The sequence below is a fragment of the Talpa occidentalis genome, unplaced genomic scaffold, assembly GCF_014898055.3.
Source record: "Talpa occidentalis isolate TD23 unplaced genomic scaffold, MPIMG_talOcc4v2.1 talOcc4.12, whole genome shotgun sequence".
NCBI classification, from domain to species: Eukaryota; Metazoa; Chordata; class Mammalia; order Eulipotyphla; family Talpidae; genus Talpa; species Talpa occidentalis.
This window is the reverse complement of record NW_023601212.1, coordinates 101,055,874-101,081,136: the sequence shown is the minus strand read 5'-3', so window position 1 is coordinate 101,081,136 and position 25,263 is coordinate 101,055,874. Positions and strand designations below refer to the sequence as shown.

At 49.3% G+C, this 25,263-nt stretch overlaps 2 protein-coding genes across 6 annotated transcripts in view; one reads left to right on the top strand and one right to left on the bottom strand.

Moving 5' to 3' along the window:
• GLYR1 (glyoxylate reductase 1 homolog) overlaps window positions 1–5,349 on the bottom strand; it is a 28,425-nt gene extending 23,076 nt beyond the window's left edge. For 2 of the 4 annotated variants that reach the window (XM_037507651.2, XM_037507652.2), the window contains exons 1-3: window positions 5,263–5,349; window positions 3,945–3,981; window positions 2,946–3,025 (exon numbers count right to left, since the gene is read on the bottom strand). In XM_037507651.2, coding sequence (XP_037363548.1) covers window positions 2,946–3,025; window positions 3,945–3,981; window positions 5,263–5,300 — 155 coding nt within the window. In that variant the 5' untranslated portion in view covers window positions 5,301–5,349. The remainder of the gene's footprint in view (window positions 1–2,945; window positions 3,026–3,944; window positions 3,982–5,262) is intronic. The other 2 variants (XM_037507648.2, XM_037507650.2) reach the window with 1 other exon arrangement.
• Window positions 5,350–6,032: 683 nt separating this feature from the next.
• Window positions 6,033–25,263, top strand: part of UBN1 (ubinuclein 1) — a 36,309-nt gene continuing 17,078 nt past the window's right edge. For both annotated transcript variants that reach the window (XM_037507647.2, XM_037507646.2), the window contains exons 1-7: window positions 6,033–6,096; window positions 10,423–10,767; window positions 16,159–16,245; window positions 16,768–16,863; window positions 17,190–17,324; window positions 18,037–18,140; window positions 18,835–19,273. In XM_037507647.2, the coding sequence (XP_037363544.1) occupies window positions 10,519–10,767; window positions 16,159–16,245; window positions 16,768–16,863; window positions 17,190–17,324; window positions 18,037–18,140; window positions 18,835–19,273 (1,110 nt within the window). In that variant the 5' untranslated portion in view covers window positions 6,033–6,096; window positions 10,423–10,518. The remainder of the gene's footprint in view (window positions 6,097–10,422; window positions 10,768–16,158; window positions 16,246–16,767; window positions 16,864–17,189; window positions 17,325–18,036; window positions 18,141–18,834; window positions 19,274–25,263) is intronic.

The following is a 25,263-nucleotide window of genomic DNA, read 5'->3' as shown; positions in this document are numbered from 1 at the left end:
TTATTTATTTATGCATACAAGAACTGAGGTGTAAGCCAGAGGTGTGTGCGAGGGGTGATAGTGCTGAGACTTAACCCCTGCACCACCAGGGAGGCACTACAACACTGTTTAAATGCTAAATCACTGTAGGACTAATGTTGTCTTTCTGTGTCTAGGCAGTTGACAGAGTGAAAAGCAAACAGGGTAAGGATCCAACGCCTTCTCTCAAGAAAGGTGGTTATGAGTGGTAAGTCTTTTTGACTTTTTTTTTTAAAAGATTTATTTATTTATTTATACAAGCACTGGGTACAGTCAGAAGCGTGGGAGGGTGAGAGAATTCACCAGAGCCACAGCGGGTAACAGAACAGGCAGACTGACGAGATACACTGCTGAGGGGAGCAGTGGGCGGCAGGAGAGGTCTGCGCACCATGTGGGACCCTCATCCGGCGGCCGGGGATTGAACCGGTGCTGCAGATGCTGCGGGCAACTTCGCAACCCAGCACTCAATCGCTGTGCCACCAGGGAGGCCCATGAGTGGTAAGTCGTAAGGCAAATTTTATTTAGCATTTTGATAATATCTAAAGGTGAAATCTCCAGATTGCTGGGTAGTTGCAAGCAATGGGGAAAGGGCTGTGGATTTGTTACCAGCCTAACAGTTCTGTTTGCTCTGTGAGGCAGACAAGTTGTTCACCTCTCTAAGCCTCTGTATCCTGGTCTGCATGTAGAGCTAATCCTCCTTCCTCCCTCGAGGTTAGGAAGAAGTAGCATCACTTAGGTACAGTGTGGGAACATCAGGTCAGGCTATACTAGTCTGTCCCAAGAGAGAAAAGCTGATGGCTTTAAGTAAGGGAACTGTGGGTGAGACAGATAAAAACTCTGGCAGTGGGAGAGCTGGAGATGCAGAAAGACCTCAGCCAAGGTGCTCATTTGACCAAAAATACTTTGAATGCAAACAAAACATTGTCCACTTTGTAAAAAGTATACCTTTTTACAGGCACCAGGGGGCCTCCCTAATGGCACTATCTCCAGCCACTGAAGCATGAGTTCGATCCCCACCCAGGGAGCTGACCCACATGGTGCAGCAGCCCTCTCCTGTCTTGCCAGCTGCTCCCCTCAGCAATGAGTTTCAGTGGATCTGCCTGTTCTGCTCCTGACGCTGTCTCTGGTGAATCCTTTCACCCCCTGCACCTCTGGCTTACACCCCAGTTCTTTTATGCATTAATAAGTCTTAAAAAACAAACAACTTTCTATGTGGAATTCTTAAAAAGAATATATCCGGTAGTTGTCTGTATATCCTTCCTTATGAATTTCCTTAAAGAACTTTAGGTAGTAACCACACCACCACCACAGAGTTATTTTTCAGTAAATGCATCCTTTTCACTGGCTTCACCTATTTGCCTGACAAGAAAATTTACTCAGCTCCACTTTTCAGCGTCCTATCTGTAACATCTGTACACAGGACAACAGTTTATTCTTCTAGCTACTCCTTTTTATTATAAGAACACAACGCTTTCAGGCACCCAGTAATTTTACTTAAGTCCCCACTTCCTGAGAATCCCCACTTTTGTTTCAGACATCTGCACTTCTTCATGAAGTTTGGGGCAATCGACACCGTGACCTGTCATTCCCAGGTGCACTGTTCGGCCCAGGCAGGGGAGCCCTTCAGTGCCCACCCACCCAACTCAATGCTCAGTTGTTCTCAGTCTCCCCACTGCCTGGAATGCCCTACCCATTCCTGCCTATCCAGATCCTCTGCCTCCTCCAGAGTTAGATTCAAGTCCCAGCTTTTCCAGCAGCCCTTTTACACTCAGTTGTTCTCCACGGACCTCTCCTTGTTCAAGAACCCTTTGATAATGACCTATTATCGCTCATTCTGTGCTTCATCCTATCTGAATTGTTTGTCTTATCACCTGAGTTCCTGGAAGGTGGGGACCACAACACGTGCATTCCTGAAAATTCCTTCTGGTGTCCAGCAATTCCCTTGACTGAATGACTGTCACCTGTTTTATGTATCAAAACAATTTGGTAGAAATTTGTACCATTACCAGAACATTTTCTCTTCCAGAGCGTTTCTAGTTCTCACAGTTCTGGGCCCATTAGGCCCTTGAAAAGGGCCATCAAAAGGCTGCTCAGTGGGGCTGTGATGGAGAAGTGGGACTGCTGTGCCATGCAGACGCTGAGCCAGGCTGAACATTCTGGCATAGTGACTATCTCCCTCCCCAGCAAGTGAAAAACTGTTTAGAGATTTTCCTATAGAATAACATGTATTGCTTTGTAGGAACATAATCTGTAACTGTTGATATTAGATTAGAAAAGTCACAGACATTTTTCAAACTCAAAGCTCTACTTTCTGGGAAGAATCATAACTAAAAATACAATTACTTTAACAAATTAAAGCATGTCGCCAGTCTGAGGTAATCGAGCTGATAGTGACAAAAATGTTAAATCACCAGAAGCTCAAGGAAGTACACATTCCTTCACTGTGACCTCTCACATGGCCTATCAAAGAACTTCAACCCTAGAACAGGTCTGACTCATTATTACTACAATGTTAGAGGAAGTCATTCAGTTTTACACAGAAGTGTGGAATCACACAGCTACTTCTATTAAGGTAAGTAAGATTCTAGTTCTCACTGTACACCTCATGCACGAGCCACAAAGATAAACGTCATTAAGAGAAAACCAACCTGGCCCTTACAGCTTCGAGGTCGTGAAGCCTAGTTCTACCCTACCTGGCATTGCTATTGGCCCCAGGACAGCTGTCCAGGACAATTTTTGCAAACAGGAATAACTATTTAGCTAAATAAAATAAACCGTTCATTTAGCCATAAAGTCAGCATGATGTGCCATTCTTACTGACCATAGTAAGTCTGAACTGGGGTCCCCAGAATATTCTCAAGGCAGCTCAGATCCACCGTTAACATCCAAACAAAGGGAAAGAGAAACTCATGGCGAGCACTACTCACTGATCTTCTGTTCCAAAAAACTTCACAAAGAAGCATTTCTTTCCACGTGGTTTCTTCAAGTCCTTGGGTGGATTAACAATCTAGAGGATAAGAGGGAAAAAAAGGTTTTTTTCCCCCAGAGCTTTAAAAGTATTTTAAAAAAATTAAAAGGACTATCTTAAAAAACAAAAACAAACCCAACCAGGGCCTAATATGTCTAAATCTGGTACCTTTCAACCAATACGCGTGCAAGTGAGCCTGGGTTTTAGAAGTTCCCTACATAACATACAGCACAGCATTCAGTAGATACACTACCCCTTTTACTACAACTGACCTGGTTTAAAAGCAGTTAAAATTTACATGAACATCAGTACCCCCATGTGACCCTCTTGCCACTGAAGAAATGTTGAGGACATTCTTAAAAATACTTCTGCACAGGAAGAGTTGAGATAGGTAACAGTAAGAACTGAGGCACTGAACATGCCACATTGCAGAGACAACCTAAAGACACTTCCTGGGCTTGTAGCAGTATAAAAACAGAACATTTGGAAAGCTCTGACGGATCATCTCATGCAAAGTCTGGAATGCCAACTCCCGCAAAGATGCCCTGGTGCAGCACATATGGTAACGTGGAAAGAAGATTTAAACTTAGTTGGGACAAAAATACTTCTGACTTTTCACTAACCTACATTTAGACTTCGCTCTTCCTGGAGATTGTCCCCCCCCCTCTTTTGTTAGATTTAAATGTAAAGCTAAATTCAAGTTGGAATTGATTTCCAGGGTTAAAAAACTTATGTCATCTCTGTTTCAAGAAATAAGCAGGTAGGGCCAATTAAATGACCTGGTTTGTCTTATACTGCCTTTGCTAAACGAATTGATGCTACAGGAAAAAAGAATTCCAAGTGCTATTTAAATAGGCCTATTTTAACTCTATGCTACCAAATGAGGGAAATGCATCTTACATTCTCCATCTCCTCAAACCCAAGTTCCAGAGTCTTACTTTAGCACCAAAACACTCACCTTTCCTGGCCAAGGAGGATACCTGCCGAGTTTCCCCCTAGAGAAAACACAGAGAGTCAGCATTTGCCTGACCCATTCAACAAGCAATTTATTCTCCAAAATCCCCGCCTGCACCATCAGGTGCCAGAACAAAAGCAACCGGGAGCTCTTAATCTAGCTTCCACAGCTGGGCCAAGAAGCCCCAAACCCCTCAGAAATGGAATGAAAAATTGCATGGGTATGTGCATTTTTTTTTTTTTAAAAGATTTATTTATTTATTTATACAAGCACTGGGTACAGTCAGAAGCGCAGGAGGGTGAGAGAATTCACCAGAGCCAGAGCAGGGAGCAGAGGGACCGAAGTACACTGCTGAGGGGAGCAGCGGGCGGCAGGAGAGGTCTGCGCGCCATGTGGGACCCTCCTCCAGTGGCCGGGGAGCAGCCGGGGATCGAACTGGCGCTGCAGAGGCTGCGGGCAGCTTTGCAACCCAGCGCTCAACCGCTGCGCCACCGGGGAGGCCCGGGTATGTGCATTTCTCTAGAGACGGAGAACAACAGAAAAAAACTACCCAGAGGCACTTGTCTACAGCCTCCTCGGGAGGGGAGCAAAGGGGCTGTTTGCTCTGCAAACACAGACTTCCCTTTACAAAGTCTGTTTTAGTTCATGGCGAGACCAGCCCGGCTTTGACAAGTGCTAATGGAAGCCTTCCTCTGGGTCGAGAAAGGAGCTGCGCAGTTCCTGGGCGGCGGCGACAGGCTTGGTTCGGACGGTTGTCTGGGACACAGAAGCAGACCACGAGAGGCACCCCAGAAGGCACTGGTCACTGCCGAGCCTTCGGCTGCAAAGGAGAAGTGCCCCCGCATGTCTTCACCGGGCAGCGCCGGCGCTCCGGTTTCGACATCCCGGCGGAGTCGCCCGCCCGGATCTGCTTCATCGCGACGCGGGGTTTGACGGGCTCGCCGGGGCGAAACGGCCCCGCGGGCTTCCCCGCCTTCCAGGGAGCCCCAGCCAGACCCCGAGCCGCGGATCCGGCGTCCGCGGGAGGCTCGCAGCACCCGCGCCCGCCTCACGAGGGCCGCCGGCGTGCGCGTCCGGGGCGCAGCCCTCCGCGGGGCGGCCTCGGGGCTCGGAGTCGGGCCCGCGGCGGCCACCCTCGGCCTCGGTCCCCCGGGGCCGGGCTGCCCCTTCCGCCCGGCGGCGCGCCCGGCGCCGGCGCCAGTCTCGCCCTCTCCCCACAGCCTGGAGCGCGCAGAGAGGCGGCTCCGGGGCCGCCCGCGCCCCAGCGCCCAGGGAGCAGCAACTCGGCGCGACGCGCTCGGCCCCGGCCGCCCGGACTCACCACACCAAGTCGCCGAGCCGCAGACTCACAGCCGCCATCTTACCACCCAACCACCGCCGACGCACGGGCCGCCGGGAACCTCAGGTCGCCCCGGCGCCGCCCATTGGAGTGAGCCGGGTCACGTGACGAGGGCCCGCTGTCACCGGCCACGCCGCTGCGCTGACGTCACCGCGTCCGCCAGGGCTGATTGGCTGGCCCCGCGGCACGTGACCCGGGCGCCACGGTCGCCGCGCGCCCGGCCCGAGCCTCCCGGCTCCTTCCCCCTCCCTCCGGCTGGTGACGACGAAGCGCCCGCGGGCTGAGGCGGCGGCGGCGACGGTGCGACCGGCCGAGCGCGCGAGGAGCCGTCCCTGCGCCCCGCCCCGCCCCCGGGCCTGCGCTCCGGCCCCTGCGCGCCCGGCGCTTCCGTGGCTGCCGTCGCGCCCGCGCGGGCCGGGGCCGCCGCGCCGGAGCTGCCCCGCCGGCCCTCGGCGCGGCCTGGAAGCCCGCCGCGCCGCGCCCGGGGCGCTCCCCTAACGGCCGGCGCCGCGTCCGCGCGCGCGCTCGCCCGGGGCGCCTGGGCCGCCCGCCCCGGGGCCCCGGGGGCCCGGCCGGCGTGGAGTCGGCGCGGGGCCGCTTCCCCCGGGGCCGGCGCGCGGAGGCGCCGCGGGCGAGCCTCCCCGGGCGGCGGGGACCCGGCCATGGGCCGCGGCGCGGGCCGGCCGCCCGCCGGGAGGCAGGGCGCGGGGGCCGGCCGCTAGGCGCCGCCGCCCGGGCTCCGGGCCGGCATGAGGACGGCCGCGGGGCACGAGTGCGGCCCGCGGGGCTCTCGCCTGCGTCGCGCCGGGGACAAAGGTGCGTGTCTTTGTCGGGGGGGCGGCCGCGCGCGCCGGGCCGGAGTTTGACACTTCGGGAGAAGTTGCGAGCGGCGTCGGGCCGCCGGCCGGAGCCCCGCGTGGGTGCCGCGCTCGCGCCGGGCCCGCGGCTGGTGCCCCGCGCGGCCCCCCGGCCCCGGCCCCGCGCACCCGCGGCCCCCGCGCCCGGGCCGGGCCGGGCCGCGCTCGCTGCTCGCGGGACGCTTCGTGGCGCCGGGACTTCGTAAACCGAAGGGTTTTCGGCGAACCGGGGTGCCTGCAACTCGGCTTCTCCTGAGCGTTCGCCTTCCCTCAGGCGTCCTCGGCGGGGCTCGGGAGCTGTCATCGGCCGTCGCGCGGTGGCAGACACGCCGGTCCGCGGAAGCGTGTTTTAAATTCCCGGAAATCAGTTCTTAGCGATCAACACAAGTTCCTAATTTCAAGACTCTTGGCTTTTGAGGCCTTGATAAGCTGCGGGAGTCCTCAGTCACTGTCCACCGAACTTAGAGGCATCCCCCTGCTAGACCCGGAACCCCGCAGAGAATGTGCTGCCTGGTTCTGCGAGTTCTCGCCAATGCAATACGACATGACACAAAAATCAGAAACATGGTTTTTCAGGAGGCTGAAGACAGAATTCTTTTTCTGTGGATGATAGAGTAGCCTGTTTTGCGAAAAGAAAAAGGTTAGAGGAAATGCATTAAAATAGGTAAAAGTTCAGTTAAGAGACTAATTACAGAATTCAGTTTTTTTAGCTTGAAAATATAACGGTGGGGAGGATGTATAGCAAAATGCACAGTTCTTGGGAATAACCCGAAAAACAAAAGGAGGCTAGCTTATCTTGATTAACACCAGTTGACTTTTTTTTTTAAGAGGAATGTTTTTGTGTGTAATGTTCAGATCATTAAAGCTGAGTATTTAATTAGCTTTTTTTAAGTTTTACAAATTTGGTTTTATTTACAAACCTGGTTTATATAAACCATTCATTTTGATTTTTGGCATCAGTTTAGCCGATTAAATTCCCCTTAACAATGAACTCTTTTTAAACCAAGTTAAATTTTCTAAGTATTTTAAATTGTGTTTAAAGTTTTATTTGCTTATTCGTTCAAATAGTCACACTTTGAAAACTGCTTATAAATCTAATAGTAGAGTCTTTCCAAGGGTTTAACTCTTATCAAGCTAATAAACATGTAAATGTAAGTCAGTTTCTTTTGTAGGCACACTGTCAAATTTAGGTATATTTTCTTAAACATTTCAAAAAAAATTGTAAGGCTAGCATTCATTAGTATGTCTGATTCTCTTAATATTTCGTAGGATTAACTGGCAACAGTAATTATTACTCTCATTATAAAATGCAACCTAAAGTCTAGCTTCTAAGTGTTAACATGCTATAGGTTTGATTTACTTTATCCTCCACTCTTATTTATATAACTACTAAGGCCTGCAAAGTCACACAACTAAATTTTGGACTAAAAGAAGGCTCTATTTTAAAAATCACTGCCAGAACTATGGTAGGGACCTGGTTGTCACTTCCAGGATCACCTCCCTGCATTCTACTGGTTAATTTGCATGTAGTCTCTGCAAATTGTACTGAGACTTTGCCTGCTCGTAACAGTGGGGGACCTTTAAATCCTGCAGCTTTTAGCTGGGATTTATTTTCACAAGCTAGTACATCACAAATGTCCTGGGGATCTTGAAAGTTTTTTCTAGGGGAATTTCTTTCAGTGTCTTAGTGTATGCTGGTCTTTTGCCCCATCACCTGTTTTGCTGCCAGTCACTTTGCTGCTAATTGGAATGATTCTAACTTCATTTTTCAGACATCTTATTTCCTCATTGCTACCTTTTTTAAAAGATTTGTTTATTTATACAAGCGCTGGGTACAGTCAGAAGCGTGGGAGGGTGAGAGAATTCACCAGAGCCAGAGTGGGGAACAGAACAGGCAGACTGATGAAATACACTGCTGAGGGGAGCAGCGGGCGGCAGGAGAGGTCTGCGTGCCATGTGGGACCCTCGCCTGGTGGCCGGGCATAGAACCAGTGCTGCAGAGGCTTGCAGGCAGCTTTGCAGCCCAGCGCTCAACCGCTGCGCCACAGGGGAGGCCCCTCCTCATTGCTTCTTAAAAATCACAAATTTATGGCCACAATAGAATGGCAGTTGCATATATACAAATATATACCCCATATATGAATATATGTGATATATGTAAACTTTCTGAATTCATTCCTATTTATGATTTATTTATAATCAAAAAGCAGTGAGCTTATTTGGGAACTTGTCAAAATGGGTCAAAATTGATCTCAAATAATGAATAGGCTAGAAGAATAATAAAGATGAACTTTTACTTCGAGTTATTAAAATATTCAAATTTTCAAAACAGTGCATTACTGATTAAAGAATCTCTCGGTTAACATGACAGAATGGATTTCAGAAATTGACCTTAAGATGTTTAAGATGGTACTTTATGATATATGCTAAGTCAACAGGAGAAAGGAGGAGGATTATTGGTGTGAGGAAGAAACAAAGGGCCTCACCTCTCACCATCCAGCAATAAATTCCACTTGCTTTAAAAAGTTCAATGTGTTGGGCCTCCCCGATGGCGCAGCGGTTGAGCGCTGGGTTGCGAAGCTGCCTGCAGCCTCTGCAGTGCCGGTTCGATCCCCGGCTGCTCCCCCGCCACCGGAGGAGGGTCCCACATGGTGCGCAGACCTCTCCTGCCGCCCGCTGCTCCCCTCAGCTGTGTACTTCGGTCCTTCTGCCTGCTCTGCTCCCCGCTCTGGCTCTGGTGAATTCTCTCACCCTCCCTTGCGTCTGACTGTACCCAGTGCTTGTATAAATAAATAAATCTTAAAAAAAAAAGTTCAATATGCAAAATACATCTATGAAAGGTGGTGGATAAATTCTTGTACAAAGAGTTATGAGGCTGGAGAAGGACATTTTAAGCCTTAAAAAAGGCATCTTTAGAGAAAAAAGCATACTGTTAACTGCATGGAAAGGTAAAATTTCTCTCACTGTACCTCTCGGAGCAAAATTAAACAATAAATAACAAGGCAGATCAATTTAAAAGCCATATTTTTTTTTTCCCAACCAGTCTCATAGCACTGGATATTCATACTGCAGTGAAGATTCTTATTTATTGACATGGTAGAAAGTTCACACTGGAATGTGAGTTAAGAAAAGAGGACAGGGCCTCCCCGGTGGCGCAGCGGTTGAGCGCTGGGTTGCGAAGCTGCCCGCAGCCTCTGCAGCGACGGTTCGATCCCCGGCTGCTCCCGGGCCACCGGAGGAGGGTCCCACATGGCGCGCAGACCTCTCCTGCCGCCCGCTGCTCCCCTCAGCAGTGTACTTCGGTGCTTCTGCCTGCTCTGCTCCCCGCTCTGGCTCTGGTGAATTCTCTCACCCTCCCGCGCTTCTGACTGTACCCAGTGCATGTATAAACAAAAACAAACAAACAAACAAACAAATAAATAAATAAAAAAAACATGCCTCTATTAAAAAAAACCTGTAAAATCCTTTAAAAAAAAAAAAAAGAAAAGAAAAGAGGACATACAGTGATAAATGAGGCACACATATGCTGTACATGTGTATGTCTATGTACGCACACATACATGACATGTGTTTGCTTATTTATATTCTGTTAACCTCTGAATTCTTGGGTTCACAATCTATTTTAACCATTCCCAAGCAACTTTGAAGATCTCTTTGGCATGTGATAATTTATTTTGTCAAGGCCCAGTTTGGTGGTGAGGGAGACTTATGCCTTTGGAGGTGAGCCTAACTGCACCCTTCCTGAGACACTGGTGTTCTACTTCTTTGAGGGTGGGCAGCACCTTCTGTGAGCTGGTGAAAGCTTCATTGTTGCCAAGATTGGTCCTGAATGAAAGTAATTGGCTGGTCATAAAAATAATGAGATCTTGAGAAAGAAATCATTCCCACACAGGAAAAAAAGTTGGATAAATTAAATGAAATAAATTTCATTAAGTGAAACTAGTGGCTTTGCACTTTTGAGGGTTTTTTCAAGGCTCTGTCAGCATGGATTCTCTAATAAGGATTTAGCGTATAGAAAAAATCTATTCTAGGGCATAGAAGAAATATCTCGAGTGTGCTGAGCAGTGATCATCTCTGATAGGATCTTCATGTGCATGAATAATGTATTTAAAATAGAAAAATATTGAAAATGTTTAAATGGTCTACTTAAAGTGTTTAAGTAGAACAAAGCAGTAAATGGTAAATAAGATAAATTTAAGAATGAATTCTTGACAGTGAAAATCTTTTACATGCAAATCTACATGCTAACCAGGAAGCATCATCTTTTTCCTTTTTTTTTTTTTAGGAAGCATCATCTTTTGCTGTAATGCTTTGACCTGGCTCTTCTTTTCAATGTTAACAGAAGCCATGCAGTGACACCCGCTAAGACTTGTTGGTAGCCATGTCGGAGCCCCACAGGGTCCAGTTCACCTCTCTCCCAGGTTCTCTGAATCCCGCATTTTTGAAGAAGTCCCGGAAAGAGGAGGTTGGGGGAGCAGAACAGCATCAGGACTCTGAGCCGGCTGCAGCAGCTGTGCGGATTACACTCACTCTCTTTGAGCCCGACCACAAGCGCTGCCCAGAGTTCTTCTATCCTGAGTTGGTGAAGAACATACGAGGGAAGGTGAAAGGCCTTCAGCCCGGAGACAAGGTACAGCCCAGTGGCCCCAGACTCACTTGCAGATTGAATGTGGGTATCGGCCGATGCAGGTGGGGTTTTAGAGGGAGAAAGTCAAACTGGGGGTGGCTTTGCACCCTGCTCTCTACCATCATAGTATTCATCCTAAAGCAGGCATTAAGTGTGCTGGGTTTGCCTCTGAGCATGAAGGGATGGAATTTTTCCTAGAACCAGCTCCTAATGTGTGTCAGAGAAATCATATGAAACATCTAAGACTAATTTGAATCATGGTCAATTTATATAGGTGAAAGAAACAACAGGACTTTTTTTTATAGCAAGAGGTTAAAATGTTTTTATAAAGGTGACCAGACCCTGCCTGTTCCTGGTTTGGGAGGGAGTCTCCTGCCTAGTGTGAGGGCAGACAAAAAAGACAGACTGCTCCTCTCATGGAAACACAGTAGTATTCTTTTTGTTTCCTTTCTTCTTTATTGATGTAACGTTGGTTTACAATGCTGTATATGATTTAGGGGAATAGACTTATGTTCCTGCACCACCCCACCAGCAAAGCACCCAGAGTCCTTTACCCTAGGCCATTTGGCTCCCTCCCCACACCACATTGTTCACACCCCCTTACTCCCCCCAACCTCAACTGTGCAGTCGAATTTCTAAGTTTGTATTGCTTTAGTTTTGTCCGTTCCTTTCTTTGTTTCTCTGTATTTCACACATGAGTGAAATCAGCCAGTATTTGTTTCTTTCACCTTCTGACTTATTTCACTTAGCTTCATACCCTCCAGTCGCATCCATGTTGCTGCAAATGGTAGGAATTCGTCCTTTTTTATAGCTGAGTAGTATTCCATCGTGCATGTATGTTATATTTTTCTAATCCACTGCTCTTGTCAATGGGCACTTAGGTGCAGCAGTGGACATAGGAGCACATACATCCCTTTGGGTTAGTGATTTTGCATTCTTTGGGTAGATACCTAGGAGTGGATCTACTGGATCACAGGGTAGATCTATTTTTAATGTTTTGAGAAAACTCCATGCTGTTTTCCCTAGGGGCTGGACCAGTCTGCACTCCCACCCACAGTGCACAAGGGTTCCTTTTTCTCCACACCCTCCCTGACATTTGTCCATTCTGGGTTTTTGGTTTGTTTGTTTCTTTTTTTTTTAAGATTTATTTATTTATTTATATAAGCACTGGGTACAGTCAGAAGCGCAGGAGGGTGAGAGAATTCACCGGAGCCAGAGCAAGGAACAGAACAGGCAGAAGGACCGAAGCACACTGCTGAGGGGAGCAGCGGGTGGCAGGGGAGGTCTGCGCGCCATGTGGGACCCTCACCAGTGGCTGGGGATCAAACCGGCGCTGCAGAGGCTGCAGGCAGCTTCGCAACCCAGCGCTCAACCGCTGCACCACCGGGAGGCCCCTATTTGTTTCTTTATGTGCCATTGTCACTGGAGTGTGGTGGCATCTCATGGTGGTTTTGTTGTGCATTTCCCTGATGATAAGTGATTTTGAACTTTTTCTTGTTCCTGTTAGCCCTCTGTATGTCTTCTTTGGAGAAGTGTTTATTTAGCTCTTCTGCCCATTTTTTGATTGGGTTCTTTATCTCTTTGTTGGGTTGTATGAGTTCTTTGTAAATCTTGGCTGTTATTCCCTTGTCAGGTGTATGATGTCCAAGTAGGGTCTCTTACTGTTTTAATAGTTTCTTCAGAACACAGCAATATTCTAGTATTTTTTACCTGGATGGATAGAAGCCTGCTTTTTTACCTGCATGTTGGGTTTCTTTTTCTTTTCTTTTTTTTTTTAACTTTCATTTTGGCCAGGATTGGATTATAACTTTTTAAAAATTTATTTTTATTTATACATATAAGAACTGGTGTGTATGCCAGAGGTACATGGGGGTAAGAGGACTCACCAGAGACAGAGTGGGGAGCAGAACAGGCAGATCTACTGACATCCACTGCTGAGGGGAGCAGCAGGCAATACAGGAGAGGTCTGCTGCACCCTGTGGGTCAGTTCCCTGGCCGGGGATTGAACTCAGGCTGCAGTGGCTGGTGATAGCTTGATAGCACTGAGATTTTAATCCCTGTGCCCCCAGGGAGACCCATAATTGGATTATAACTTTTCAGGGCTTTGAGGCTAAGTTTGATTTCCTTAATTTTTTTTCAAATGCTCTATTTATTTTCTTGGTGGGTTTGCTTTTTAGTATAGAAATTTTCAAATATGCACTGAGTAGAGAGCATGGTATAAAAAGCCCCTGTGTACTGTCACCAGTTCAACTACTACTGACGTTTTGGCTATTAATTGACATTGTGAACAATGTTTATAAACTTTTCATTTGAGTTATTACATAAGAAAAGTGCACATATGATCAATGCACAGCTTGATGTGAACATGGCTCAGCACACTTGTGACCTGCACCTGGATTGCCAGCTTAATTTTTCAGGACACGAGAAACCCTCCTCCTCCTCCTCCTCTCCCAAAGCTCCCTAGGCCGTCAAGGGTAATCGCTGTCCTGATTTCTCAGAGCTCAGGACAGTTTCGCGCAGTTTTATGTTTTATGTAGATGGAAACCTACCGTCGGAGTGGGCACTAGGAGAAGAACGTTGGCTCTCCCTGTACACCGCACACCATAGCAGGCTTTGAAGAAAAGGCTAGTGAGGCCTGCGCTGGCAGCCTTTGGTAAAGTAGGGATGAAGCTTGTACCTGATCCTCAGGGGGTTTGAAAGAGAGCAGGCAGGTGCACTTTCTGCTGTGTCTGTGTGGCAAGCATGTCTTCAGTCTCGTTCACGTTGGGAGGTTTGGGGTGCTTGCCTGTGGTTGCCAGGTTGTTACCCACTTTTCTTTGCTCAGATAAACATGTGCTCCATTAAAACATGTTTTGCTTATGAGGGCCAGTGGGTAGGATGAGAAGGCTTTTCAAATCCTTTCACACACTTTCTTAAGTAGGAATGATATCCTCATTCTTGAGAGGAAGAGAAAGCCACAGGGATTGGTTAAGATCTTTATAGACTCAAATCAGTAGATCAGCTGAACTTAGTGCTTCCCTTCTGCCTTCTGGGGGGTTCAGAAGTCCCTCTCTGTTGCAGAAAAATACACGAAGCCTACACAGAGAGCTTCAGATCTGATGCAAAGGGCGCACATTTGTCCTTCAGGTTCAGGACTCCTGAATCATCATGGCTACTCTGTACTGTTCAAAATGCCTGTGTTAATTCATTTAGCATATGTTTTGTATAATGTGAAGGCACTGTGCAGAAGCCGAGAACTGTCTAAAGGTCAAGACTCTGTTCTTGCCCCAAAGTAACTTGGAATCATGCCAACACAGTGAAAAGTCCCGATGTGGGCATTGTTTTAGTGTGGCCCAAATACACGTCCTGGGGGGCTTGCAAGAGGGGAACTTACAGCCTCAATACTACGTTTGGACAGAGCTAGGCCTCCATACATTCAGGAAATAGTAGTTCTTGGGAGACTACTGTTTTTGTTAAGGAGAATACATTATTCCATGCTTTTCCAGATTGGTGGACTTATTAAAATTATTATTACTGGGCTGGGAAGCTGCCTGCAGCCTCTGCAGTGCTGGTTCAATCCCTGGCCACTAGCAAGGGTCCCACATGGTGCGCAGACCTCTCCTGTCGCCCGCTTCTCCCCTCAGCAGTGTATTTCTTCGTCAGTCTGCCTGTTCTGTTCCCCACTCTGACTCTGGTGAATTCTCTCACTCAACACGCGCTTCTGACTGTACCCAGTGCTTGTATGTATAAATAAATAAATAAATAATAAAACCAAACTACAATTTCTAAAAAAAAAAAAATTATTAGTACTACTATTTTTTAATTTTTTCGCAGAACTGGGTTGTAGGCCAGAGGTGCAGGGAGTGAGAGGATTTATCAGAGACAGAGTGGGGAGCAGAACAGGCAGATCTACTGAAATCCACTGCTAAGGGAAGCAGCAGGTGAGAGGAGAGGTCTGCTGCACCCTGTGGGTCTCCTTCCTGCCCGGGGATTGTACTCAGGCCATCACAGTGACAGCATAGAGACTTAACCCCTTGGCCGCCAGGGAGGCCCTTAAAGTGATTTGAACTGCTTAAGTTACATGTGATCTCATTGTAGAAAATAAGGTGATACGGACAAGCACATGTTTTAAAGACCACCAGTTTTGTGGTACCTGCATTGTGTTTATGGTATACAATATCTCATTATTGATAGATACTTTGAATCATTTAACTGACCTATATGGTTGGGCGGAATTTCACTAGGCAGAGTTGGGAGGGTGGATGAGAGTTTTGTTTTCAAACAGGCATCTAAGTCCTTATTTTTGGCTTACTCTGAAGTGCTAAACATATTTGGTGCAGGAGTCTATTATTAAAATTAAGATCCCTTGCCAAAGAAGCTTGAGGTCTGACTCTGGTAAATTTACTTGATGAGAAAAACTCATGAGTTAAGTTTATGGGATAGAAATAAACTTTGGAAAGCCACATAAAAATATTTGGAGTGAGTATTGATATTAGGAGGAAAAAAATGATTAATCATTAAAACAGACTTCCAAGGAAAAGGAATACCAAAAGAAGGAAGACCTTGCAGAAATGTCGCATTTCTCTCTTGTATTTGACTCTTGGTCGCACTTGAGAGGGGGACAGTTGCTCACCACTCCTCTTACTGTCAGGGCGGAAGAGCTTTCAAGAACTCCAGCTTCGTTGGTGGTTCTCAGCCTTGTGAGCCATTGGCTGCTTTGGAAGAAACCTGGTGAAACCTGTGGGTCCTTTTTCAGAATGATGTTTTCAAACTCATAAAATCATTGTTAAGGTTACAAAGGAACCTGCTGTATTTAGATAGTTCTATCCAGGTTGAGCACACCCCTGAAGGCACTTTGTCATATTTGGAGCCCTGTAGGATACTGTAGGGCAGTTAGTTAAGTTGCATTCAGTTACATGCATGAAAATTTTACCTTTTTTTTTTTTTTTTTTTTTTAAGATTTATTTATTTATTTATGCAAGCACTGGGTACAGTCAGAAGCGCGGGAGGGTGAGAGAATTCACCAGAGCCAGAGTGGGGAGCAGAGCAGGCAGAAGGACCGAAGTACACTGCTGAGGGGAGCAGCGGGCGGCAGGAGAGGTCTGCGCGCCATGTGGGACCCTCCTCCAGTGGCCGGGGAACAGCCAGGGATCGAACTGGCACTGCAGAGGCCGCGGGCAGCTTCGCAACCCAGCGCTCAACCGCTACGCCACCGGGGAGGCCTGAAAATTTTACTTTCTTAGAGAACCAAGACAGACACTGAGGGAAGGCCTAATGTGTTCTACTTTTTGTCTTCTGAGGAACTCTGAAAAGCAGTTTTTGTGCAGTTTCTAGGTGTTGGATAGTCAATAGAAAGTTCTAAAACAAGATTGTGTGAGTTTTTTTGTGACTTTTTATGGAATGGTCTCTTTACAGAAGAAAGATCTCTCAGATCCTTTCAATGATGAAGAAAAGGAAAGGCATAAAGTGGAGGTCCTTGCCCGGAAATTTGAAGAAAAATATGTAAGATACTCTTTTGGGTAACAAAACGATGTTGTTGGTGGGAGGGAGGCGGGTTGGGTTTCTAAACATTTCCGTGTTCCTTTAGTGGCCTATCAGTCTAACCAGCGCTGATGTTGTAGCGTAGACCTTGGAGAGAACAGATGCAGTTATTTACTAATGCATGTGGGGAGCATGTGTGTGTGGTGCTAAGCCAGGAGCCAGGGAGGGCCTTTCACTGTTAGGACAGTGGAGATTGTTTTGATACCAAGCATGAGAACGGTCTTAGGCCAAATACAAGTCTGTTTTATTTTCAAGGTGTTTAGGGATGAGGTGTGTGTGTGTGTGTGTGTGTGTGTGTTCCAGTTCTTTCCAGTCTTCAGTCACTAGCTGATGGAGTTCAAGGCAACCCTGAATTCTGTGTATTAAAAAGAGCGTGTGATCCTTGTGGACTTCAAAATTTGTTAGGAGGATAGATCTCCTGCTATGTGTCTTAACGTAGTCAAAAAAAGAAAAGGCACGTGAACTGTTTCTTTTAAATTTTAGGGTGGAAAAAAACGTAGGAAAGACCGAATCCAGGACTTGATTGATATGGGGTATGGTTATGATGAATCAGATTCCTTCATCGATAACTCTGAGGCGGTAAGTAGTCAGTGACAGTTCAAGTCCCAACCGGGTACTTGACCTCCTGTTGATAATGGCTGGAGGCTGGGGCGGGGTCAGAGTGGGCGTGCCCGCAGTCTGTGGGAAAGGCCACTGATGAGAGGGGAGGGACACCCTTATCTGGGCCTTGATTTGTCCAAAGCACTTCTTAGCTCAGACATTCATGATTGACCAAGAGGATGTCTTAGCCTGCTTAGCCTGTAACGTGGCAGAGAAATGTGGTCACGTCTTCTCTGTCCAGAGCTGCCCTCACCTTTGAAGATAGTACCAGAGCATGGAACTGACCCTCAGTTTTCCCCCTGCAGTACGATGAGCTCGTTCCCGCTTCTTTGACTACAAAGTATGGTGGATTTTACATTAACTCAGGAACCCTGCAGTTCAGACAGGCATCAGAATCCGAGGACGATTTCATTAAAGAGAAGAAGAAGAAATCTCCAAAGGTTAGAACGTTGCTGCTTTTGGATTTCAGAAGTGCTTTTCACTGTGACTTTGTAAGATGAGTAGGTGACCTGCCAGAGTGTGAGACAGTGCGGGTGACTCAGGAGATTGGTGGACAGGCAGGCGCTGTGTCAAGGTTGACGACTGCTCTCACACCCGTGCGGTGACAAGGGGATGTCAACTCCAGGTCTCGCCTGTTGTGTCAACGCCTGCACCCCACTCAGCAGGCGTGGCCGGGATTCGTTTCTCAAGGTGGTGTCAGGGTGGGGACGGAGGGCAGTGCAGTGTGGAGTGAGGGGAGTTGGCACCTGCCTGCTGTGTCTCTTCTGTGGACATGTAGAGGACTCCAGTTCCCAGGGCTGTCACCGACGAAAACAAGTTAGCCTTAAGACAGGCTTATTTTGCAATCGCGCCACCTCTGCCGTGTGTAAGATGAGAGGGAGGCCCGTGTGCAGCTCATTTCCAGCCAGAGAGGTGTCAGGCTGCAGAAGGGCTCTGTTGCCTCGGCCCGGGCGCTGCCAGGAGACACGCAGTGGGCGTGCCGTGTTGACCTGCTGCGGGTGTGGGTCCAGGGACCCACCTGAAAGCTCTGTCCATGAAGGAGATCAGACAGCTCTCGGGATGCACCCCGGGCGGAGCCAGGCCAGTACTGCGGAGTGCACCTGCTCCCCGAGTTAGGGAGCCGTGTAACTGTGCCTTGTCTTTAATTCTCAGAAGCGGAAGTTGAAGGAAGGTGGTGAGAAGATAAAGAAGAAGAAAAAAGATGACACTTATGACAAGGAGAAGAAATCGAAAAAGTCCAAGTTTTCCAAAGCCGGGTGAGAGGCAGCAGCTTCTTTGCTAGGATAAAATTTGAGCAGTTAGGGCAGGACACGGGAGCTGACTTGCCCACCTCCTCACAGCTTCAGAAGAGGCAGCAGGGCCTGGCCTTCCGTTCCCCCTCACGCCTCCCGCGGTGCTGTTGTGGGAATCGTTGCGCCTCTCCTCTCTGTGTGTCAGGCAGCCAGCGTTGTCTCTGTCCCACTGTCAGTGTTGGCAGCTATTCTGTCGCCACGCGGTTGCTGATGTTTCTTGTTCTCTGGGTGCCCTGCTCTGCCCCAGTTCTTCTGTCTGCTGTTGCCCTTTGTCTTCTCCGGTCCTGCCTCCTTGCCTCCCTCCGTCTCACCCCGGCTGCCCTTCGAGTTGCTGCTGCTCTCTGCTGCTCCTGCTTTCTCCCTTTAAATAGTTTTCTTGCCCCCCTTTTTGCAACCTTTTGTTTCAGCCTGGCAGTGGTTCTTAAAAACCCATCGGATAATTAGCGTTATGTGACACTGTTTGCTAACCTGTATTCAATCTCAAGCTTCGGTCTCATCAGGAAGTTGCTCCATATGCCAAGAGGCGGGAGGAGGAATGACAGGGTGGACTGTGACTGAGGCTCCTGGAGGCCATTGCGCTGGGAGCAGGGCGGAATCCCTCTGTACCTGTCCTGTCCTGGCTGGCCTTCAGCCTTAGTAACCGATTTCCCCCTTGCAGCTTCACAGCCCTCAATGCCAGTAAGGAGAAGAAGAAAAAGAAATATTCTGGGGCTTTGAGCGTGAAAGAGATGCTGAAGAAATTTCAGAAGGAGAAAGAGGCTCAGAAGAAGCGGGACGAGGAGCACAAGCCTGTGGTAGTCTCCCCGGCAGAAGCTCAGGGCCTGCGGGAATTGGAGGGCGCCTCGGACCCCTTGCTCTCGCTCTTTGGCTCCACTTCTGACAATGACCTGCTCCAGGCGGCCACTGCCATGGACTCATTGACTGATTTGGACTTGGAGCAGCTGCTCAGTGAGTCTCCAGAAGGAAGCCCCTTCCGTGACATGGATGATGAGAGCGATTCCCTTGGAGCGGGGCTGGAGCAGGAATTCAGGCCACCCACTTCCCTCCCCGAAGGTCTGCCTGCGCCCCTGGAGAAGCGCGTGAAGGAGCTGGCTCAGGTATGGTGACACGGTGGCCGGGCGTCCCTGAAAGTGGTTTGGGCAGATTGACGCTGCTTCCCTGCCACGAAACTCGTTGCCAGAGCAGCCGAGAGGGGTGGCGTGCTCAGTGCCAGCTTCCTTCCCGTCCTGAGTGACAAGGCGGCATGGGCTCTGCCCGCCAGACATCATTTTTAGGCCTTTTGTGCTTCCTTTTCTCTGGAAAATTTGCTTTCTTTTGGGAAGATTTTCCATTGTTTTTTTTTTTCCAAAGATTTATTTATGCATACAAGAGCTGGGGTACAGGCCAGAGGTGCAGGGGGTGAGAGGATTCATCAGAGACAGAGTGGGGAGCAAACCAGGCGGATCTACTGAAATCCACTGCTGAGGGGACCAGCGGGAGAGACAGGAGAGGTCTGCTGCGCCATGTGTGTCAGCTCCCTGGCTGGGGATTGAACTTGTGCTGCAGTACCTGAGGATAGCTTCATAGTACTGAGACTTAACCCCTTGCGCCACCGGGGATGCCCCGAGATTTTCCATTTTTTTTTTTGCCTGTCAGTTCCTTCCCTACAGAGTAGCATCTTTTTGCATGATGGGCTGGCATGGATGTTGGCAGTAGGTGCCCACAGCTGACGTTCACCTGTTTGTAGTCTTTTGAAGGTTTGAACGTTCACAGAAGCTTGCAGGTATAGCGATTGCATTGTCTCTGCTTAACACCACTGGGTTTTGGTTGCTCCGTCGACCTGCACCTCACCCGTGCCAGGTAGTGGTGACAGGTATGCCTATCACTTCAGGCACTGTGGTGTGTGAAAAAGAATTCAGCCCTAGATGTCTGTCATCCATGTCACAACCTCCAGAAGATAGCAGCCACTGCTGCTGTCCCCCTGTGATTGGGACTAACCGTAGATTGCTAAGAACGCTGTTCTGTGATACGTTGCTGGCTGTAAGCCAAGCACAAATCATTAATTATGAAGACATTTGCCTATTAGTTAAAATAACGTTTTACCTCGGGCGTCACGACTCCAGTGACATTATACCTTGTCTCTGTCGGTTTTAAACCAGTGATTCTCAGTAGGACTTCAGAATCGCTGTCCTGTGGACTGTCCCTTATGTTTTAGGGCAGGGCAAAATGTGAGCCGCTGCTGCGGTGACTTTCTCACCTCCAGAAAGCACGTGAACACAGTCTATGCAGGAAGTCCAGCGTTTGTCCTTGCTGGCCTACGTGTGGTGTTGGGCGTAGGTTTTCTGTTTGAATGTAATGATACAATGTCGCTCATCTAGGACCAGAATCTGTGTTCACACCGCAGGGGAAGCAGCTGAATCTGGGCATGGCATGTTTGAGCTGTCCTGTCCTATTTTGACTCTCAAACTTACATTAAAAAACATTGCTCGGGGCCTCCCTGGTGGTGCAGCGGTTGAGCGCTGGGTTGCGAAGCTGCCCGCGGCCTCTGCAGCGCCGGTTCGATCCCCAGCTGCTCCCCGGCCACCGGAGGAGGGTCCCACATGGCGCGCAGACCTCTCCTGCCGCCCGCTGCTCCCCTCAGCAGTGTACTTCGGTCCTTCTGCCTGCTCTGCTCCCCGCTCTGGCTCTGGTGAATTCTCTCACCCTCCCGTGCTTCTGACTGTACCCAGTGCATGTATAAACAAACAAACAAATAAATAAATAAAACATGCCTCTATAAAAAAAAAAAAAAAAAAAAAAAAAAAAACATTGCTCCTTGTTCTTTTCAGTCCTTCTGCTTGTAACCAAACTGTTTTGCTTCTGAAATTCTTAGGCGTTCAGTGAGTCGAGTCAGGCATATGTGGAGATTTTTTTAGAGAAAAGCCAAAACAATATGTGGCTGTGTCTCCACCCCACTCGGGGCTGGGTGCGGTCTGCTAACCTGCATGCGCGGCTTCTTTCTTGGGAAAGAAGGACAAACTTAGTGGCGACAGAGTGGCCTGATGTGGACAGGCCACTGTCCAGTGCTGGCGTCTGAGTCTAGAAAGCCACTGTCTGGAGTCCACTGTGATGGTGCAGTCCTCCCTCGTGGCCGTGCCTCTCCCATCTCTTGGGCACGATGGAGGCAGGCCTGGTGGGCCTGGGCCCTGGGGTGGGGTGGCGATGGCCATGAGGCGAGATTGATGAGCTGGTTTGGAAATAGAAAGCTCGGGTATGAAGCTGATGCTTTAGTCCTCGCCTGGTCTTCCTCTCATAGCACCATGAAGAAAAGCATCTTTGGGAAATGAGGCACAAAGTGGGAATCACCCTCATCCCATCAGTCTGAAAACTGCTTTCAATTTGCATCACCTTTTCTAGCATCTGTGTATATGTTCTGATGCAGTTGTAATTACAGTTGGGAATATTGTTTCTTGCTCTCTTCACTTAATAAATAATACTATAAAGTTTTATTACTTTTAATGTTTGCAAAAAAGAAGGCTCCTTTTAGAAAGCTGCTTAATGCTCCCCAGGGGCTCTGTTCCCCCCGGCCCAGCACTTGGAGTCCTTCCTGGGGGCAGTGGCTGGGATGCAGCAGCCACGCGTGGGTGTTTGGGTCCTTCTCCTGGAGGCCTGTCCTCAGCCTTGACCTGGACGTTGCATTGTGAGCGCAAGTTAGACTAGGTGTATAGACCTGGAGCCGTGGTCTGTGCTTGTCGGTATTTTTTACTCCTCTTACTTCTTTTTTTACTTTTTTTTTTTTAAGGTTTGTTTATTTATGCATACAAAAGCTGGGGTACAGGCCAGAGGTGTGGGGGTGAGAGGACTCACCAGAGACAAAGCGGGGAACAGAACAGGCAGACGGACTGAAACACACTGCAGAGGGGAGCAGCGGGCGAGACAGGAGAGGTCTGCTGCACCATGTGGGTTGCTCCCTGGCCAGCCGGGTACCAAACTCGTGCTGCAGAGGCTATGGATTGCTTCATAATGCTGTGCTTAACCCCTTGCGCCACCAGGGAGGCCCCTTGTATTATTTTTATCCCCCCTTATTTTTCTCTTTTCCTCTTAGTTCATTTATTTTTACAACCATTGGCTTAGGTTTTAATCTTGGCCCTGGATGGCATGCGTGTTGCTTTCTTCTGCTATCTTAAAAATGACCCCACTTTAGTCGCTTCGAACAATGCTTTGTTTCTCCTGACTCTGCGGGTGGCTGGGCCGCTCCTCTTCTGGTTCTGCCAGGCCTGGCTCTTGGGGCTGCAGGTGGACGGGGCACTGGGACACAGGACTCATCTCTCTGCTGGTCTTAGCCCCTGGGCTTCTCCAGGGCCCACGGTCCCAGGGCAGCACCTTGAGAGGGTGGGGGGCGGAAGCTGCATGGCTCTGACAACTGACCTCGCAGGCTGTTGGTGCCACATCATCCGCCCTGCCCTTTGGTAAAGTGAACCCTGGGCACAGCCCAGATTCGAAGGGGCATGCGCACTCGGGGGGCTGTGGCCCCACTTGAAGCCTACTGCAGGGCCTAGCAGGTGCTCCTTAAAAGGCTGGCAGTTCCTTCCTGCAGGACACAGAATTGGAGTGTCTTGTTTGAAACTTTGTAAAATATATTTGAAAACTTGTGTATGTCCAAGACTCCCATCTGAGAGGACACCGTGGCGGATGGGTGCCCGCCCCTCAGCCCTTTATGCTCTTCTTATTCCTGGGCAGAGTGTAATTTTGTGGGGCCCAGGGAATCCATGATTTCATTTGAAGCCCTTACCTTATCTTCTCTTAATACGTGTTGTGTCTTTTGTTGTTAACATTGGAAAGCTCGGGGTGTTGTCCCCTCAGGTTACTGTCTTAATGTAATAGTTTGGCCTCCCCTGAGCATGGGCCATACGGATGATGCAGCTCTATCTTGTTCCTCTTCAGTCACGCATAAGACGGGAAGAGTCACTAAGATTACTGAGAGGAGACAGACAGACACACCGTGTCACCCAGGAGTCTCCTCCAGCACCGCACATCCAGGGAGACGTGCATCTGAGGGGAATAGGTTGAAAAAAAACTAACCTGTCTGACCTTTTTTTAAAAAGAACATCATGCCAGATTTCATTCTGTGTAGCAAAAACAGGTACAGTCTGTAAGATGCGGCCGGCGTGCGGGACGGCCGCGCGTGGCCTCTCATGAGCGAGGCAGCTCACGCAGTGGCCACTGGAACTGTCGCGGGTCGCTGTGACCGACTGTTTGGTTTTACTGCGTTTCCTGACTCTTCTCATTGATCAGCTGAAAAACACTTCCTGTGGCCAGGGTGTCGCTTCTGAGGCTGAGGGACCTGGCTTATTTCTGGGAGACTTAGATCGCTTTTAGTTACACCTTTAATCATGCAGCACTTGGCTGGTTGTCTTCAGTAGAAAAGCAGACTCAGAGAGAACTGCCTGTACAATTCAGAAGACTTCGGATGAAAGCTGCTTAAAAAAAAACTTTATAGCCCAAAAGCTTCTGAAATGCTGGATAAATAAAATTTGATTGGAAACCTAAGTTCCAAACAGGAGGGCCTTTGAAATCCACATAGAAATACATAGATTGTGTCACTATGAAGGTGCTTCTGCATCTTACACCTAGCGATGTGTGAGCCGAAGCAGAAGAGCTCAGTTCTGTCTCTTCTCAAACTGAAGTCGTGATTCTAGTGCGTGAGACGTGCCAGGGCAGAATTCTGAATCCTTCAGAAATGGAAATGGTGAGAGGTTAGCAAATGAGGAGGTTTCAAGTCCCCTGGCTTTTCTTCCTGTCTGCTCTTCCCCTTCCCGGCGTGTCGGGCCTCTGCACCTCCTCCTCCAGCCCAGGCTGTGCAGAAGCAGGTGTTTGGTTGTCGGGCATGAGTCTTTTCTTTCTCAGCTCAGAGTTTGTGTTCCCTCTGTGTGTCTGCTCTTCGGCCATCGTCTCGGCCAGCACCTGCTGTGTGATGGGCAGCTGCGGGCAGCACGCTGATGGGCGAGCACGTTCTCCTCCTCCACGAGCTGTGTGTAAGTGGCCCGGGAGGCGTGGGAACAGTTAACAGTCCGCAGAGCAGAATGAGAGAAGCCCTCTGATCCTTGGGTGGCCAAGTGGCCGGGCAGAGGGGCAGCTGTGCTTGAGGAGGTAAAAGAGCTCTGTGGGTTGCATAGCAATTGGCCTCGAGGCTATCAGGGTTACACCCCTTGTGGGAGAGCTGGCCTGAGGGTTCGCGGGGGCAGAGGAGGGGCAGGTTGTGGGATGTGGTGGGAGATGGGCCCAGAGTGGATGGGGCCAGATCCTCGCGGACCCTAAGTGCCGTGTGAGGGAGTTTGAGTTTGATCCTAGGCTGAGAGCTGCCAAGGGATTCCCAAGGAGGGGTGGAAGGATTCCAGGGAGAATGAGGTGCTACTGTTCAGAGGTGGGGAGTACTGAGGAAGCCCAGAAATGAATGAGTTTGGACAAGAGCGAGGTTATCTGTTGCCAGAAGGAGTTGGGAATTCCGACCCAGAGCTTAGGAAGCAGAGCTCAGGGCTAACAACGTGGTTGAGACGCCGCTTGGGTCTGTGCCGTCTTGAGCTGAGGGCAGGGTGTCATGGGGGATAGAACCTTGAGAGTCCAGCTGCTGTTTCCAAACTGGGGGAGGAGACAGCAGGGTCAGAGGTAGGAAGGGGACCCAGAGGGTGCAATACAGAGGGCGCATGGGACCAGGTAAGGGGCTCAGAGGGGCTGACCAGAATTGATGGTTTTGTTTTAGACGGTCAGCTTGTCGCTGCTGCTGTCTTTCTTACTAGCACGCCCCTGTCTGAAACTTCATCTTACCCAAAGCCTTCAAGACCAGCGTCTCTTGGGTTTAGAACTGTGGTCCTCCAGTTTCTCTCCTCACGAGTGTCACCAGAGTTAACTTGTAAAGCTCTCTGAGACACGGGCCCCCGTGTAGAGCACAGACTCGCGGGCCTCATCCCAGAGATTCTGCTGAGCTGGCCGGGGGTGGGGCGTGCAGCCGGGGAGTTCCTTGGAGCCATGCTCCCTGCGGGGGCCGCGCCACACCGCTCCGTGCTTCTGCGGAGGGACTGCCTGCTGTGGTCACTTTGGGGACCCGCAAGCTTGCCGCCCCCGCTGCTGA